The 18165-nt window shown below is 50.5% G+C and overlaps 1 protein-coding gene across 1 annotated transcript in view; it reads left to right on the top strand.

Annotated features, from left to right (window-relative positions):
* LOC144724834 (sterol O-acyltransferase 1-like) overlaps nt 1-18165 on the top strand; it is a 29220-nt gene that overhangs the window by 7584 nt on the left and 3471 nt on the right. Inside the window, exons 3-13 of the mRNA XM_078604191.1 lie at nt 5947-6083; nt 7745-7807; nt 8914-9021; nt 10262-10640; nt 11347-11422; nt 12643-12727; nt 13596-13641; nt 14725-14854; nt 15384-15481; nt 16467-16565; nt 17836-17971. Of these exons, the coding sequence (XP_078460317.1) occupies nt 5947-6083; nt 7745-7807; nt 8914-9021; nt 10262-10640; nt 11347-11422; nt 12643-12727; nt 13596-13641; nt 14725-14854; nt 15384-15481; nt 16467-16565; nt 17836-17971 (1357 nt within the window). The remainder of the gene's footprint in view (nt 1-5946; nt 6084-7744; nt 7808-8913; nt 9022-10261; nt 10641-11346; nt 11423-12642; nt 12728-13595; nt 13642-14724; nt 14855-15383; nt 15482-16466; nt 16566-17835; nt 17972-18165) is intronic.

Below are 18165 nucleotides of genomic sequence, written 5' to 3'. Positions count from 1 at the left end.
TGCACACCACTCCGCAGCTTCCTCTTGTCTTCGGGGTTGGCTCCCTATGGCCGTCGGTGCCCCCCCTCTTCTCACTCGCCCGCGTGGCCTCACTCTTTTCCGCTCACACCCCGACTGACTTCCCCTTCCGGTTTACCCGCTTAAGGACCCGAACCTTCCACCCACGTCACATGACTCCACCCCCCGTGACGTCACATCCGGAAGGTCGCTTACGCCCGCATTACACCACCCTCCCCCGTAGAAAAATCCCAGCCGACCTCGGCTGACCAATAGCAAATCGTAATGCGGCGAACCGAGCTTCCCCCCCTAAAGGACACTAAGCATACAATGTAACAGCAAGAACAACAACAACAACGCAATTAACATCAACGAACGTACAAAAAGCATGCAATAAATACAACTGTAAGAAAAAAAATAACAAGACAGCAACAATCAACGAAACGTAAGCGATTTGGAACGTGTGCGGGTCGCCGGCCCGTCCCGGACGGTCGGCGGCCCACTCGCAGAACGGGAACGCGATGAAAGTCGAGGAATGACAGGGGGTAATCCCCCTGTCGCAGCTGGAAGTCCACCGACGTCCCGTGTCCCTAAAGAGTTAGTCTTGGGCTTGTCCTGTGACCGTGCCCGCAGCTGGGTCGGAAGGGCTGCAGGGCTCGAAGGTCCCGCAGACCTGGCAGGCGTCCTCCGAGCAGGGCCCCTCGTCCCCCGCAATGTCACGGCCGGCCTGTTTCGGAGGATCTTTAGCCGACTTGACCGGTGCCGAGGCCTCCTGCTGCGGCGGAGCCGGGAAGCGGGCCCAGCAGTCTCTGGCGTAGTGGCCCCTACGCCCGCAGCGGAAACATTCGGCCTCGTTGCGCCGAAGCGCAGGCCTCGCCTCCTGACGGCCCCGTTCTGGTAGCGCCGCGCGCGGTCTCGGCCCGCCGCGTCCCGTCCATGGAGCGGAGGCGGCCGTCAGTTGTTGAGGGCCCCGGTCATCCGGAACATAGACAGCCTGCGCAGGGTTCCACCCCAGCGCATCCCCTTCTTTGACGGGCCCCCCCGTCCACGCCGTCACTTGTTTCCAGCGACGGAGGTTGAATTGCGCATCGAGACACTTAGCAGCCGTCCGGGAAGTTAGCTTCTCATGCCCACACACAGGCATGGGGATCCCTAGATCCCGAGACAGCTCCAACATTTTCCCTAATATGAGAGGCTCGAGCAGGTCCTGTGGCGTCTCAGGATAAGCTGCCATGGCCAGCTCCAGCACCGCACCCCTGAACGCCACGGGCGACTCCTCTGGTGCTCGTTGTCGTTGAGCGAATCGCCGATGCGCATCATCTGGTGGCTCATAAGCATCGGCCATTTCTTGAAAAACACCACATAAAGTTGCCTTCTTATCGGTCGTTATGGAACGGAAGAATCGGACAGATTCGTCGTCCAGGAGAGTCGGCAACACCTCCAAAGCCTCCGCATCGGTCCATCTTGCTGTGCGTACCGCCGCCAAGAAGCGGCAGGCGAACGCGCTCCAGTCCCCACCGACGGAAAATTCTTTAACCGTTGTAAGGTGGCGACTCCGACTCCTCTTCCCGCCGTCTTCCAATGGTGGTGGTTGTGATGGCAAATTCAAAATGGCGTCGGCCCGCGGCGTGGCCAAGATGGCGGTTTGGCGCCACGGAGCGCGCAAAATGGCGGCCTCTTGCCGCGTGGGCAATGGCGGCGGCAGGACAGGCAACGTGGCGGCCCGCGGAGCACCAATTGCATCATCCATCGTCCCTGGCGCGACGAGATGGCATAGATGCGCCAGGACGTCCTTAAGTGCCTCCAGTTGTACCGCCATCGCTTGCCATCGTTGATCCGCGTCTGATGATGTCGACGGACCCGCCACCGCGCCAACATCCTCCACTCCCGTTCCCGTGGTCGCCTCAGCCGGGCTCTCCTCCACCACCCCAACAGGATCCGTGGTTGGAGGGAGTTCGTCGTCGTCGGACGAAGAAGCCGATGCAGGCGCCGGATTAACTTTCTTCCTCACTTGTTTCGACATGCCGTTGCACTTCCGACACCAGTGTAATAAACGACTGGACCACGATGTCTGGCTCAGTGTCCTTTATTCGGTTCGTGCTGTACACCCACACGGCTGTCTTTACTCTGTAGCTTCTCCACGGTGCTGACTCCAATGTCGGCCCGATCCACAACAACAGCCCCGCTGCTGTTTCTCTCACACAGCCCCCCTTGGCTGTACTCGCTGCAACTCCTCTCTCTCCACAGCTCTGACAGCCTCGTGCTGTCTCCCTCTCTCCCTCCGCAGCTCCTCCTGGCAGCCACACCGCTGCCTCTAACACGCAGCCCTTCTGGCTGTCTCCTCCGCAGCTGCACACCACTCCGCAGCTTCCTCTTGTCTTCGGGGTTGGCTCCCTATGGCCGTCGGTGCCCCCCCTCTTCTCACTCGCCCGCGTGGCCTCACTCTTTTCCGCTCACACCCCGACTGACTTCCCCTTCCGGTTTACCCGCTTAAGGACCCGAACCTTCCACCCACGTCACATGACTCCACCCCCCGTGACGTCACATCCGGAAGGTCGCTTACGCCCGCATTACAGATGTATGGGCACGGATGGGAAACAAACACAAGGGGCGTGGTTAGGGCTGTACACGAAGGAGGTGCTCGCACCGACGTCCGCACCTACATCCCCCACGTGCCCCTCCCGGGGGCTGAGTGCTATTAAAGGTGGTGAGCCGGAGGGCTCGAGGTCGAGTGTTAGCTTTAACCAGCGAAGAGTGAAGACCAGCTAGAATAGGCCCCGGAGCTCCCCTGGCTCGCTGTCCTTGTCAGGGCCGACCTGGGCAAGCCAGTGGCGTGGCCCCGAGAGCCCAGACTGACGTTCTTATAAGAGCCGGTCTGGAGACTCAGGGTGCCGGGATCCCAGCTTGACCAGGGCTGGGATAGGTAGCCTCCCCTAGCTCCGTAGTGGAGGACTCGGGCGTAGGTTAGCGGGGTTAGACGTCGTGTCTCCCTGATAGACGAGTGAAGGGAACGATACCCCTTCAAGTGTTGTGTACCCGTTACTGTACACGAGTTGGTATTAATAAATAAGTGTGCCTCCGACCCCGTCGTCAAAGCCTCCTGAATACTTACTACACATGCAGTGTGCCACTCATGATAACATTCCTATGACCGGTTATCAGGCGCTGGACTTTTAAACCCATTGGCAATCTTTTACACATCACTGCTTTTCTGATACACATTAATGGTCTTATCTCCGTTATAATTGATGCCGTGTTGTGTGCAGACAACATCACGGTGTCCACGGGCCTCTTACTCCAATCAAAGCTTTGTTATATGAATGGCCGTCAAATATCAAGATTTGTTTAAGCTTTAGCGAATGTTCCTTCCAAGTCATTAGAGCGCAACAAGTAACAGTAAGTTATACTCTGGGGGTCTAAGGGGCCGTCCATAAATGACGTCACGTGATTATATGACGATTTTTGACCCCCCCCCCCCTTCGTTACACGGCGTCACAAAAGTCAGACCCCCCCTCAAATATGACGTCACAAAGCCCTGCCCCCCCCCCCCCCCCAAATATATAAAACATGCTTCAAATTGCTTTAAACTATTGTCATTGTAGTGCGTATTTAATGTGCCGCTGCACTCTGATGTTGTAGAAATTTTTTGTATTAATTAATTAGAGCGTGTTGTCTATATTTATTGAAAGTTGCGCATTTTGATGTGACGTCACATTTATCACCCCCCCCCCCCTCGTCACACATCGTCACAAATGTTTGACCCCCCCCCCCTAGGTGCGTGACATCATTTATGGACGGCCCCTAAATAGTGAACCAGAAAATTGTTCACGATCCCATCCGTAAAGCGAATAGGATCGTGGAGCACACATTAATCATCATGGGACACGTTCATCACAAAAACACCTCGTCTCTATGGCCTGTGGGAACGGTGCTGGCACCGTGTTTGTGCTAAGCTCTGCCCAAGAGCCTGTTTGCCATGATAACATTGCCTGGGTTGAGCAATCACGTGGAGTTCCATAACCAAGCCCCAGAGATTTAAAAAAATACATATTGTGTTGAACTTATTTAGCACTGTACATAGCCAACCGTGCTAATCTAATACCCCTTCTCCACTGGCAGCGTGGGGCCCTTCTGGCATGGGTTGCTTTTCATTGGCTCTTTGTCAAACCGAATCAGAACCAAACTGTGAATCTATGGCCTCACAAAGGCATCTGAATCTGGCTCAGAGGCCAAGCAGGACCAGAGGGAGGGTTGATCATTTCTATCGTACGTTGTTGCCAGTCATAACACTTCAGCGTTACACGTTCATTGCATGACGTCGGCAGCACGGTATGGGTTCTGCAGTGGAAAAACCACCTACTGCCTCCCGTGCCATGCTGGCCTGGTTGTGCAGAGCTCCGGCATGGCTCAGTTGTATAGTGGGAAACAGGTATGAGAGCAATACCAGAATAGGTTTTCCCCTTTTTTCTGGCAACAAAACAGGTGTTAAGGTGTTAAAACACCAAACTGAAACCATGTCTGCATTAACCACAATACTTGTGGTCAGAATGCAAACAAAAAACGTACTCTGATAATATATGCATTGTCTTTGAAAGTGATTGGTCCACACCAGAGACAGCTTTCTTTTGAGCTTAGTCTCAAAACGGTGTTAGACCAGAGGACGCCAAAAAGTGTAGGTCCCATAATGTACAACAATAGCAATTAGAGAAGTAATAATGGTGTCACAGGATCAAAGTGGAATTGAATCGCGCTTACTATGCCATCATATAACCTGCCGGTTGTGTTGTGTTCACGGTGCGCGATGGAAAATAACAAAAAGCAACATCAGCTTAAAAGAGTTGAACCCCATTATCACGGAGCTTAGGGAGGGCAAAGGTTAGAAAGTACGAAATGGAAGGGATGATGCAGGACCTCTGGCCCAAATACCGAATGGCTTAGACAATTCTAGGCCAAGATTTGTTCAGGATTTATGCAAGGAGATTGGGTACATTGTTGTGAAAGCACAAGATAAAGATCCCCCTTATCGCCTTAACAGCGTGCTGCGGCAAGTGCTGTGATCGAGTAGCAGCACCTATGACGTCACAGTGCACGAGGGGGAGCAGAGCCAACACCACATCCGCCTTGGGTCTCCACGGTGCTGATGTTTTACACGACGCATCAGCTACTCATTTCAGGCTGAGTCGACCTAGGGGCGAGGTTCAGGACCGGTTCAGATCCGCGTCTCTCGCAAAGACAAACACGGCGCACACAGCCACACACGCTCACAAACGCACACCCAACCCAGCAAAAACGCGCACGTAAAATGGTGTACAAATACTCTCCCCACACTGACATGCACCATCACAAATCGACAAGGACCCCCCCCCCCATATGCCTGAAACATACACAGAGCCATGGAGTGGGAAATGTCTGTAATTACACCGAAACACGATCACATTGGTCAGGGAACAAAGACAAATTAGAGCTTTCATATTGACTGCAATGACATAAACAAACGTTCAGGTGCCTGGTTCATTTGTGTCATCATGAGACTATGAGGAACCCCACCAGCTTGGGGAGACCTTCCAGCAGTGAATATAATGCAGCTAACTTATTTGGGCAATGGCCATACTGTGTATGTACGTGTGTATGTATGTTGAACTTATTTCGCAATGAACGTAGGGCAACCGTGCTAATCGCACGTGCAGGGAAAGGACAAGAAACAAAACACAACAAGCAGTTCTAAAGCAATGAGTTTTCAATCTCGATTTAAAAGTGCATAGCTCCAGTAGCTTCCTAATATCGGAATGAAGAATGCACGATCACAAGATGAAGCTGATAACGATGTTTTATGATAAAAAAAAATACTACCAGGGATGTTTGGCGATGCTGATGATGAGAATGTTGCGATGAGGCAGGGGCAAGGGGGAGGCTCACGGTGATGGGCGATTCTGTGATGTGTGCGTGCAGGGCCAAGCCACAGGGAGCGCATCTCCTGGCGATCACAATCACTGCTCCGACCCTTCCACAGAATTCCCTTGTGGGCCTCACACTGCGTTGTCCAGTAATGGGGCCCCGTTGGAGAACGGGCTCCACGACAAACACAGGCAAGTGCGGTGGCTGCGGTCCAAGTCGGGACGGGGAAAACACCTGCGAGCCAAAATCCTACGTCCGCTAACGAATCTGGAAGCTGAGTCCAGAAATGTTGTGGCACTGGGGTTTGGTTGAATCTCAACAACGACAACAGCAGCAGCAAAAAAAATATATCGCGTACACAGCGTGTAAATATCGAGCCGCAGTAATGAGTAGACGTGACGATTAATATCTCCAGCGGTTGAGTGAATTGTCACGATTCAAGTTTATAATTGGATTCAATCATCGATTCGATTGCAACATTTGGACTCATGGAGGCCAATCAGATTGTGGGCGCCTTCTCGGGTCTGCAGCAGTGTAAACCAAATTATTTAAAACCACACCTCAAACAATTCTCAAAATAATGTCATGGATGTTGATTTATGTAGCAGGTTTTGTTCTCAAAATTGTGTTTTTGTTACAACAGCAACATGGTGTTACTTTACCCATTCTGAAATCTGGGGTATAGGTGAGTCATCATAAATATTGCTTTGAGCCAGACGACAGAGATACAGAGTGGCTGTGCATACCCTCAAAGCGTTGCTTGTGGACACATACAGGATGTTTGTTCATTAATAATTTATAAATGCACATACACATGGGGCTTCGTTATTTACCTTGAAGTGCAGGGAGGCATAGCCGGCGCTGGCTTCAAGGTTAGTCTGCCAAGTTATCTCCTGTTGGTGTTTACATTTGGCCCTGCTCATAAGATAGGAGTTGGCAACCAAAATAACAAGAAGAGGCATTTTTGTTTTCGAATTCGGTGCAAAAAAAACTCAATATATATGAAGAGCCGCAATGCAATGTGAATACGAGACGGTGGGACTTGATAAATAACGTCACGAAGCAGTCCTTAAAGACCCGCACGCTGTTTGCTGACCCCTGACCTACGAGGCCGGGTGCCATTATCATTTAGGAATACGTTCCTTGGTGGTCGTCATTAATTTTGTCGTTAAGCTGGATGCGGTGACGCGCCTTTAACCTCAATGTGGCGTGGGTGCCTGGGGCGTGGTGAGTCGTCAAGGAGAGAGCCATTACTCTCTTCCCTTAGTCACTTTGGCGGTGTCTTACTCTATCCACTGGGGCTGTGCGTCCACGGGAAATAGATCGTGCACGCAGGGACTCGTGCAGCTTTTGTTTCTCAGATTGTTTTTAAAACTGAACGATTGGTAAACGTTTATTGAATACATAAGTGGCGAAAAATATCTTGAATTTTGGCCATCCAATAATAGTTGTCTCGAGCGAATAATCACATCTGTCCAATTTCTCCATTAAACAATTATTGCCCGCTCTCCCGGTCAAGTCACACCCGCTACAAAAGACGCAAACTTTGACATTTAAAAAGGGGGAAAAAACATGTCCTGTATGTCGGTATTGTGTGCAATCTTGTACTACTTTTTGGTTATGGAGTGATAATCAGAACAGCAAAGATTGAATTAAATCAAGAGAAGACACTGTCGGGTAGCTGGCTCGTTGTGGATTTAGGAACACGTGATAATTTCAGCTGTGCGAACATCCATAGAAGATGACAGTTGCACCATGCGAACATTTCATTGACGGGGGCGGATATGCGACGGGGTTGGCTATGCGAGGTCCGGACACGCGACGTCATTGTTTCGTAAATTCTATCCCGCAGGAAGTCCGTGGAGGCGCACGAGCAACGAGGGAAGGTGTTCAGGCCCCGGTCGTCACTGCTCGAGTAGGCGGCCCGAACGGAACGCGCGCACGTCCCGCACAGCACCTCGCGCGTTCCGGACTCTCGCAGCGTCGCCTCCAGTTTACCCGCAAACGGTGGCATCTTGATGAAAGCGAAGAAAAAAAAACGTTACCGCTCTGGCGAGTGTCCGTTGCGTCAGTGTGGGTTCTGATGTCAACACGTGTCATGCAGTCGGAGTTGGGACTGGCAGATTTTAATTTTGGGGGGCGTGGGGGGGGTAAACAGTACCCAACCTCGTGAGAAAAGTGGCTAATTATCCCACAATAGAGCCTGCACACTCCCCCCCCCCCCCCCCGAAAAAAAAACAAATGCACAAATGTTTGGATTTGTTTTCTGAATCGTAAAAAAAGTGCAATTAGGCACAAAATCACTCAGTCTGATAACGCTGCTGCGTGTGGAGTGTATGCTGCGTGTGGAGTGTGTTTTCAAAATGAATTTAACAGAATGGAAACATCCGTTTTCATTCTGTTACGATTTGCCTCTTTCGTTTACTTGTGCACATGTTCAATCATGTATTGACTCGTTCGTCAACGTTATTCGCCGTTTCTCCTAGATGGCGGTGTTAGTTGTTGCCATACACAGGAATATAATCGACTTTATTTACTTACAAACAGGTGACAGCCCATTCAGGCTAAGAGCCTCTTTTGCAAAATAGACCTGGGTTAGCGTGCCAAATAATATGCAGATAAAACACCACAAAGGTCTGAATAATATACTAAACAAAAACATATCAAATTAACTTTACACATTAAGAAAAGCGGTTTAAATGTTACACAAGCTCAACAAATTTGTCAAGAAAACCTCCCTAAAAGTAAAACGTGTGATAGGCAACTTTTCGGGAAATGGTCCTTCTATATCTCTCTGCTATGAATAGTTTTCGTTATTTGTACTTACGCACCACTGCTCATGGACAAAAAAAACATCTTTAATTTACAATTCAGCCACGTAAGGCATATAAACAGAACTTAAAACGCACCTGTGAGACCACGTGTTTTAAATTGTGCATCATGAACAAAGGCGATGATAATTCTGATGATGAATATATAAGCACGTTGGCTTTTCCGTGCATTGTGGGATATTGTTCACAGTGAAATGCTGCTTGTCAACCACATCCGCACCATCTACCACATCTTCCTGGCGGTGCTGCTGCTCATGGCAGTCGCTTCCCTTATCCTGGACATCCTGCGCCACGGCAGGTATATAATGATAAATAATTTTAAAAAAATTAGTTTGGCAAAACCTCTTCGTTCGTGCATACTGCATCTCACTACGCTGAGGAAGCGCGAACACGCCGGAAGACAGCAGCCAAGCGGTGAGCCGGTTCCAACAATTACCCAAGCTCTGCGGTCCTCTGTGTATTAAGATGTTTTCAGCCAATGAATTACTGTTAATAAATGTGGGAGGAAGCCGGAGCAACCATGACAAACACCCACACGTGCAAGGGGACAACACTCGCTATAGCAAGCGCAAGCGCCTCATGAGCCCGGGTGTGGCACGTGGAGGCCCACAGCAAGGGAGTTTCGCAGCACGTGTGGAGTTTCGCAGCACGTGTGGAGTTTCGCAGCACGTGTGCGGCCCACCAACCCTCGTCTCCACAGCGGTGGATTACGGGCGTGCATAGCCACCTCCGCCCGAGGACACTAACCCCGCAGCCCTGAGCTTGGAGAATGAGCACTGACGCCGGTGCCGGGCGATATCTGCAAAGATGGAATCCAAAACCCACACGTCCGATTAGCACGCTTGGCAACGTACGGTGCGAAAGAAGTTCAACATACATATATGCCCACAGAACCAGGGTCGTGGATTCAAGCATGCATAACGATTATAGATGGGCAAGTGATGTTGTGGCAATATGTAGGCATCGCCTGACAATTTCTGGTTTTGTGATACCTTTACCATGTCTACATTTTAAAGTAATGCTCAATATCGGCCATTATTTCTCAAACTCCAGTCCTCGTCACCCCCCATAATGCAGCACTCTGTGATTCCTCACCTAGTCCGTTCGTGGGAAAACGATGCCTCTACACATTTAATTCACCGTCTGATAAGCTATCACGCAATCTTAGCAACATCGCCATAATGCTCTTGGTGTAATCACTTTGCGTGGGACCTATGAAGGCATCACAGTGCACAAGGGGGTGGTGTGACAAGCACCACACCCGGACGCCTTTATCTTCCCAGTGCTGCTGTTGACGAACCATGCCGGGTACTCATTTGAGGCAGGGTTTGACCTCGGCGAGGCCCAGGGGACCAGTTCAGGCAACCGCCGCTGTGGTTCGCCGTGGCCGGGAATTAAACTCGGATCGCCGTGTTCGTAGCACAGCGCGCTAGCCACAGCGCCACCACTCCCCACGCCAACACGCACAAACACAACGGGCGCCGCGCTCAGAACGATGTGCTTCCCTTCTATCTCTCTCTCTCCCCACGCCGTGGCAGGTTGCTCCCCGACATCAGCTTCGTGATCTCCTGCTTCGGGAAGCTCCACCTGGTGGCGCTCACGTGGGGCGCGATGTTCGTGGCGACGCTGCTGGTGCCCTACGGGGCTCTGCACGCCTGGGCGCGCGCCTGGTCCCTGCTGCTGCCGCGCCGGGGGGCGCGCCCTGGAGCGGAGCTCCGCGGCAGGGCGCGCCCTGGAGCGGAGCTCCGCGGCTGGGCCCTCGCGCGCTCCTCGCCGCTCCTCGCAGGGACCCTGAGCGCCGCGTGCGCCCTGCCGTACGTGGCCTTCGTGCTGCTCGTGCTGGGCGTGCTGCCCGTGTGGGTCAGCGTGGCCCACGTGCTCCCGCCCGCCTCGCGCTTCATCCTCATCCTCGAGCAGGTGTGTGCCGGGGATGCCGCCCGTTGGGGCTCGTCGTCGTTTTTCTCGATGTTCGGAAGCCGATGGAGCTACGCAGCGTTTCAATCCGGATTGAAAAGTCGTTTCTTGAGAACTTGTTTTTTTGGCTGCTTGGTTTGTTGTCCTTCAAACCCCGCACCTCCAATTAGCACGGCTGGTTACGTACATACATACAAATCAAACATACAAAGCATACATACAAATCATACAGACAAATCATACAGACATAAAAATCGCGTGCAATAACAATGCAATGCGATTTGGACCAATTAAGGGTCTACATGTAGGCCTGTGGAGCTGAGGTTCACGGTTCGAATCGGCGCCCCCCCCCCCCCCCCCCGATTAATGCCACGGGTGTATTCACCGTTAAATACGCGCCGTCTGCTGCTTCGCAGTGGTCGTTAAAGACCCCGTGTGCCCGTGTCATGGTCCATATTTGGAAAATCACTCGCAAATTGCTCAATTGGGATCATGCATAGCAATCATCTGCCAAAACTTGGCAAGACCCTCCTTATAAAGAACAATGAGATTCAGTGAGGCCTTTCTGGGTGAACAAACCAATTGTATAATACTGATCATGTGTGTTGAACTTCTTTCGCGCCACATATAGCCAAGCTTGCTCATTGGAGGTGCGGGCGAAGGACGACAAAAACGATAACGATGCCGCTGCTGCTTGTGCCTCCCGCAGGTGCGGTTCGTGATGAAGGCCCACGCGTTCGTGCGTGACAACGTCCCGCGCGTCGCACTCTCTGTGCACCCCCAGGGTCAGCGTGCACTTGGAGCACACTCCGGAAGTCGTGCCATTCCGATCACAAATAAAATAGAGGTGGCCAGTGCCCACGGCCGCTGAGGCGTCATCTTGAACAATGTCAGCCAGGCCAATGATTTTCATTCTGCATTGCAAGGCCCGTGGGCCATTGGCGGCCTGTAGTGCGGCCCCCTCACTCGCGACCCCCGACAATACAGAAATCTGAAAACATTCCGTTCATCGTGATTTCAAACCCCGATGGTTTCAAATGTGTCGCAACGCTCATACTGATGTCTTGTACGTAAAAGTGCCCCACCTCCTCCTCGGGAAATTAGCGAAGAACACTGAGCTACACCAATTTAACCCTCACCAAAAGTCAACTCGCATCAATACGACTGTGACCCATGCCATGCACCAAAAAAATGACATAGCCATATACAGGGTGCTTAAAAAAATGTTTAACACTTATATGGGACTATCGTTTTTAATGGGAACAAAACGTATAATACACTATAACACGCCTGGAATCTTCTCCAGGTGGCCTCCAGAGCCCGGAGGCACATTTCTCGTGGTCTTGTTGCAAATTCTCAGAAGTGTGAACATGTTTTTGAAGCACTCCGTATTAACACTATTCACAGCACCAAAGCTCACAACTCACAGTGCTCTAATCCACGTCTTAAATTCCACTTCGATTTTTGGTTTGCCAGTAAGAGATGGCACAGCCTCTGAGTGCCTCTACTGGACATCTGTGAAAAAGAGCGTTGCAGCTCATGGGATTCCTCCCAAGGCCGTAATTATACTATATATTGGGGGGGGACACACACCCCCCCCAATATTCAAATATGCTCAAAATGAACCCCCCAATATATTGCTATAAAATAGATTTATGTTCATATTATTGTGGTTATGGTTGTACTTTATTGATCCCTAATCTCTGCCATTACATACAATGAAACAGAAAAAGGTAGAAAAGAAAAAAACAGAGCAATGTAATACAATACACTATTATGCATTATTGTTGAAAATTTATAAAAGTCCATCCTATGTGTTAGTGCATTTTTTAAATATTTTAGGCAGGAAATTCTTTTCAAATTTAGATTTTTTTTTCTGGGGAGGGACCCCCAGACCCCCTGGCAGATTTGTTCCCCCAATGTTGACTCCATGGCTACGGCCTTGATTCCTCCAGTAAAAAATATTCTGATTCTGTCTCTGTTCTTCCACATTCCCTTGTTCCAGGCCCCAACTGGTCGCTGCCCAGCATCTCCCAGTACCTCTACTATCTATTCTGCCCCTCACTCATCTACCGTGACAGCTACCCCAGGTGAGCTTTCGCTCGCCGCTGAATTTGGCAAGCGAGAAGAGTCTCCCTGTCCAAACAGGAAGCGTCCCGGACAGCCGGACAGCCAGACAGAGAGTCGGAGGGACATCTCTGTGTTTGTTAGACATTAACTGAGCTGCGATAACACGGTCTACGCAACCGTGTGCTTTGGTGATGCAACGACAACGGATGCTCCTATGGCCGGATCTGATATGACTTTGATGATGATGAACTTCCAGGCGAGTCCAAAACGATGGAAGGGAATGTGAATGTGTTTGTATTTGACCCATAGGACCGATCTTTGGCTTCACAGACTTTTTTATGCTTTTGAAAAACACGGACTCTGTGAGAGTGTGTGTCTCTATTAGTGAGTGTGTGTTTATTATCAGGCCCCGTGAAATAAAGTGAAGTCTCCAACTGTTATCCACTCTACCTCTCTGGCCTCTCTTATGTACGTGCTATAAAAGAAGGAGCTTTGCCAAAACGTCACCTATTATATATTTTTCCTTTTACGGCAGTAATATTAACAAATTTGTTAATTATTTTTCGAATTGTGCATGCATCTCTATGATTCTGTATATTTTTATGAGTTGTATGTATATCTCTATGAGTTTGTGGCTATCTCTATGAGTTTGTGTATATCTTAATGAGTGCGTTTATATTTTTATGAGTTTTTGTATATCTCTGCGAGTGTGTGTATGACTCTATGAGTAACTGCATCGACACGGACTTGAGTTGCAACATCAGTCCGGTGTTTTTCCCCCCATATCTTCCGCTTGCTTTCCACCGTGCATTTGTTTTCAAAGGTGCCCACTCCAGCCCGCGCTGCGACTCTGTTGTGAATGACTTTTCTTTCCTTTCAATCCCTCAGAAACACCTCCATCCGCTGGGACTATGTGCGCACCAAGCTTGCCGAGGTGAGGCTACGATCCCACCGCCTCTCGTCTCGTTCGCACCTGCACCCTCGCGGCCTGCAGCCTGCAGCTCGCACCCATCCCGAGGGCTCGTGGATTGAGCATAGATCATCAGGAATGGGAAATTTGCACACACACACCCGAAAGGCAGCGAGCAAGAATGGATGCTGATCTGCGTGTACGAATGTCCGCGTGTTATCCCCTGCCATGCGGGGTTTCTCCAGGCACGCGAGTTTCCTCTCGCATGCAGGAAAGGCCATCCCCCCCCCCCGGCCTTCGCACCTTAATGGCTCACAAGTGACGACATCACAATGATCTCCTCTATTTAAGACCGAAACCGCAGGGTTTCTCCACAAATCTGGCTGTTGCCCTTATGAAGCTAGTTGGCATTCCTGGCAAAACGTCTTACTCGAATTGTAAATGTTGTGGGTTAACTCTCCAACACACCGGCGTGCTGTATTAGTAACTAATTGGCAAGTTCTATTTACGTGACAATCCTTACTAATTGGCTGTGTCGGGTGGTGACGGATTTAACGGCACATTTCTATTTACGTGATCTAACCCAAAAACCTCTATTATGGATACTATTGGTTGCGAAAACCTACGTGTTAAACTGAGGAAAACCCATTTAGGTATTGACCAACCATGTCAAGCTTGACCCTTCTGAAGAAGAATGCTGAGACTGAGTTGAGGCTTTCCCGGGAAAATTTCGCAGGGAAATGATGGATTTTTACACAATACCGTTTCACGTAATGCAAATACACTGCGAATAATGTGCACTTGCACTTAAAATACAATTTGTAGTCGTGTAGCGTATAAATGCGAGCGCATCTGGAGCTATGCCACAGCCATGCAACTTTGCAATCGTCTAGATTGACGAACTAATTTATTTAGAAATGCCTGTTGTGTTGAGTTTGCTGTCCTTCCCCCGCGCCTCCGATTCGCTACGTACGGTGCAAAAGCAGTTCAACATACATTCAACCGTGCTAATTGAAGGTGCTGGAAATAGCAATACCACTGCTACTCCTGCACCCTGACCCCCCCCCCCCTCCACTCGTGCCCCCCCCCCCGCCCCCCCCCCCGCAGATGGCATGCATCTTTGTGTACGGCCACTTCATCTTCCAGTGCCTGGTGGTGCCGCTCTTCCAGGACGTGCAGCGCGAGCCGCTGACACTCGAGCGGCTCGTGCTCTACGTGTGCCACGCCATGGTGCCCGGTGATGGCCCAACCACTCACTGACACACACACAACAACAACAACCGCCATTCGCCACTAAGTGGCGGTGACATCACCACGACGCTTGTGCCAGGCCATGTGCACCTTGAGGCTGCCACGTGAAGTGTCGAACGCCCGCTGGCAGGAGGTCAAGGGGCAGACCCAGCAGGTGTCACGGGTCGACTGACCGAGATGACCGAGATGACTGGCTGATGCACCACCTGACACACACACACACACAGACAAAGATCCCCCGTGTAGCCTTAATAGACTGTAGTGGGCAAGTGCTGTTAGCGAGCACCTATAAAGGCCGGCACGGCACACGAGGGGTTGGGTGACCAACACCACACCCGGCCGCCTTTGTCTCCCCAGTGGCGATGTTTACACATCGCGCCAGGTACTCATTTGAGGCTGAGTCGACCTAGGGGAGGCCCAGCACCGGTTCTGATAACCGTCACTGGTGTTAACCGTGCTAACCGCTACGCTACCGCTCCCCTGTGACACACACACTCACACACACTTGCACACAGGCACCCTGCTGTTCATCATCACCTTCTTCGCCTTCCTGCACTGCTGGCTCAACCTGTTCGGAGAGCTGATGCGCTTCGCGGACCGCATGTTCTACAAGGTGAGCAGAGCGCGGGCGCGTGAAAGCCCCCGTGGGTAAGGCAACAGAAAAACAAGCTCCCAGGAGTCAAGTGGGTTTGGCATTGGCAGAAACACACGCGGGAGCTAATGGGGGTGATTGGTGACGGTGCGTTAAAGGAGCGCTGATGTAGTCACGAGGAAATAGCGAAGAGACGGGAAGTGTCGTCTCTCCACGTGAAGTAACGTGTACATTCTGTTGCTATCGGACTTTTAAATTGGCAGTGTTGCACAAACACAATCAACAGAAAAACACTCACCACGTTCGTCAGCAACACCGCCTTAAAAGTAAACAATTTCTATGTGATGCAACGTTTTCGGACATTGATCCTTACCGATGTGCTCTGAAGAAGGGCCACTGCTAGAAACGTCGTCTATTACATATTTATTATTTTAAGGCAGCGTTGCTGACAAAAGTGTTGAGTTATTTTCTTTCGCCCATAAAAGATCTGTAGCGTAATAACATCTGTAGCATTGCAGGATGCCTATAAAATACAGCTCAATGTGCCCTCCCTGTTGATATCAAACCAAATCTGCACAATGTGTCCCTCTATCTGTTCTCTCGAACACACACACTGGAGCAGTTTCAGTTAAGAAATCATTGGCACTGCCACAGTGTAGAGATGATAAGGCCTGGTCACGTGTGTGTGTGTCCGCGTGCGTGTTGCGGTCAGCACGCTGTGCTTCGAACCCCAGTGACCCGAATTCGAATTCCGCTCATGGCCAACACCAGTAATGATTATCTTAATAGGTCCTGGGCCTCCCCTAGGTCGACTCAAACTCCAATGAGTACCCAGTGGGGTGTGTAAACATCGCCACTGGGGAGACAAAGGCGGCCGGGCGTGGTGTGCTGGCCACCAAACCCCTCGTGTGCCGTGCCGGCCTTCATAGGTGCTGCTCGCTGACAGCACTTGCCCCAACAGTCTGTCGAGGCGATACGAGGGATCTCTGTGTCTTTGTGTGTGCAGGACTGGTGGAACTCGCGCTCGTTCGCCAATTACTACCGCACGTGGAACGTGGTTGTCCACGACTGGCTCTACACGTATTTCTACGGGGATCTCATCAGGGTACGTGCCCTGGCCGCCCTCCACCTCGCAGGCTGGGCAGCCCAAAGGCCGTGCCTCATTACCCCCCCCACCGCTACCCTCCATGGCACCTGGCTGGATCGTAATCGCTGCTTGCTAAAAGCACTTTGATTGAACGGACGATTTGAATAATTGTTACGACCCGGTTTGACCTCGCTGGTTCGGCAGTTCAAATGCTGGATTATTGCTTTTTCTGCCTGAGGACGACCGCTTGTGTCGCGATCGAAGCGTCGTGATATATTATTTTTTGTTTTGTTTAATTTTTCTACCAACGTGACTTTACCGAAAGAACCAAAATTGCTTCGTCTCGTTTGTGTTGTCTGTTTTGTTGTTTCTCTTTCGCTCCATTTGCCTGAATGTAACATTTGCGTATCACTCGCACGTACATTTACAAACTACTAAACCATTTTTAAACTCAACTATTTTCTATTTTACCAGGTAAGCCCCACTGAGCTATATTGCTCTTTTTCAGAAGTGACCTGGCCACAAATGATAGCTCAACTTTTAGTGGCTTATCATGTGCAAATGTATCTTAGCCAAATACTCACGAATGTTTCAAAATGTGGATGGAAAAATCGGAGGACCCGGAGATAAATCCATGCCACCACAGGGAGAACACGCAAACTCATAATATAAAGCAGGCGTCAGGGTCGGGATTGAACCCATGACCTCCTGCATACCAGGCGAAGTATTTAACATCTCGCCGCCATAACAAGATGTTAAATACAAGAATAGGGGTTTACCCCTTTTTTCTGGCAACAAAACTGAAACCTTTTTACAAGGAATCATGTCTGCATTAACCACAATACTTGTGGTCAAAATGCAAACAAAAAACACACTGATAATATAAGCATTGTCCTTGAGCTGTACGCCTTTTGGCGTCCTCTGGTTTAGCACCAATTGAGACAAGGCTCAAAAGAAAGCCGTCTCTGGTGTGGACCAATCAGTTTCAAGGACAATGCATACATTATAAGTGTGTTTTTTGTTTGCATTTTGACCACAAGTATTGTGCACATGATTCCTTGTAAAAAAGGTTTCAGTTTTGTTGCCAGAAAAAAGGGGGAAAACCCCTAATCTTATATTTTGGTACTGGCAAAGGAGGTCTCATGCTGAAGCTGTTAAATAGTTGTACCGAATCCTGACGTGCACGATTCCATGCATGTATCGCGAGCGTGACGATATATTTTACATGAGTGCGCCGCAGCCTCGATGAATCATCCAGTGCCTCGTACAATGCACCTGCGTGGCCCAGGTGTTCTCACGGCGTCACCGCAGGGCTGCCATGCTGATTGTCTTCATCTTCTCGGCGATCGTGCACGAATACGTCTTCACCGTCTGCTTCGGCTTGTTCTGCCCGGTGATGCTCTTCCTCTTCATATGCTTTGGCAGTGAGTGACGCCATCGCACGTTTGCAGACGCACGCGCGTGCGCACGCACTCCGTGCACCCACGCCGTCACTCGCTGGTTCCCGTGCGATAAGCGGATCGATGGGATCGTGGTCAGCAGTCGACATGATAGCGTCAACGATCGGAGTTTGACAATGCCACTGCGGTTCTTCAGCCCACCTTCGTGTCGACATCGA

The sequence above is a fragment of the Lampetra planeri genome, chromosome 2 (genome assembly GCF_965212315.1).
Source record: "Lampetra planeri chromosome 2, kcLamPlan1.2.h2, whole genome shotgun sequence".
Classification (NCBI taxonomy): domain Eukaryota; kingdom Metazoa; phylum Chordata; class Hyperoartia; order Petromyzontiformes; family Petromyzontidae; genus Lampetra; species Lampetra planeri.
This window is presented reverse-complemented; position numbering and strand designations above follow the sequence as displayed.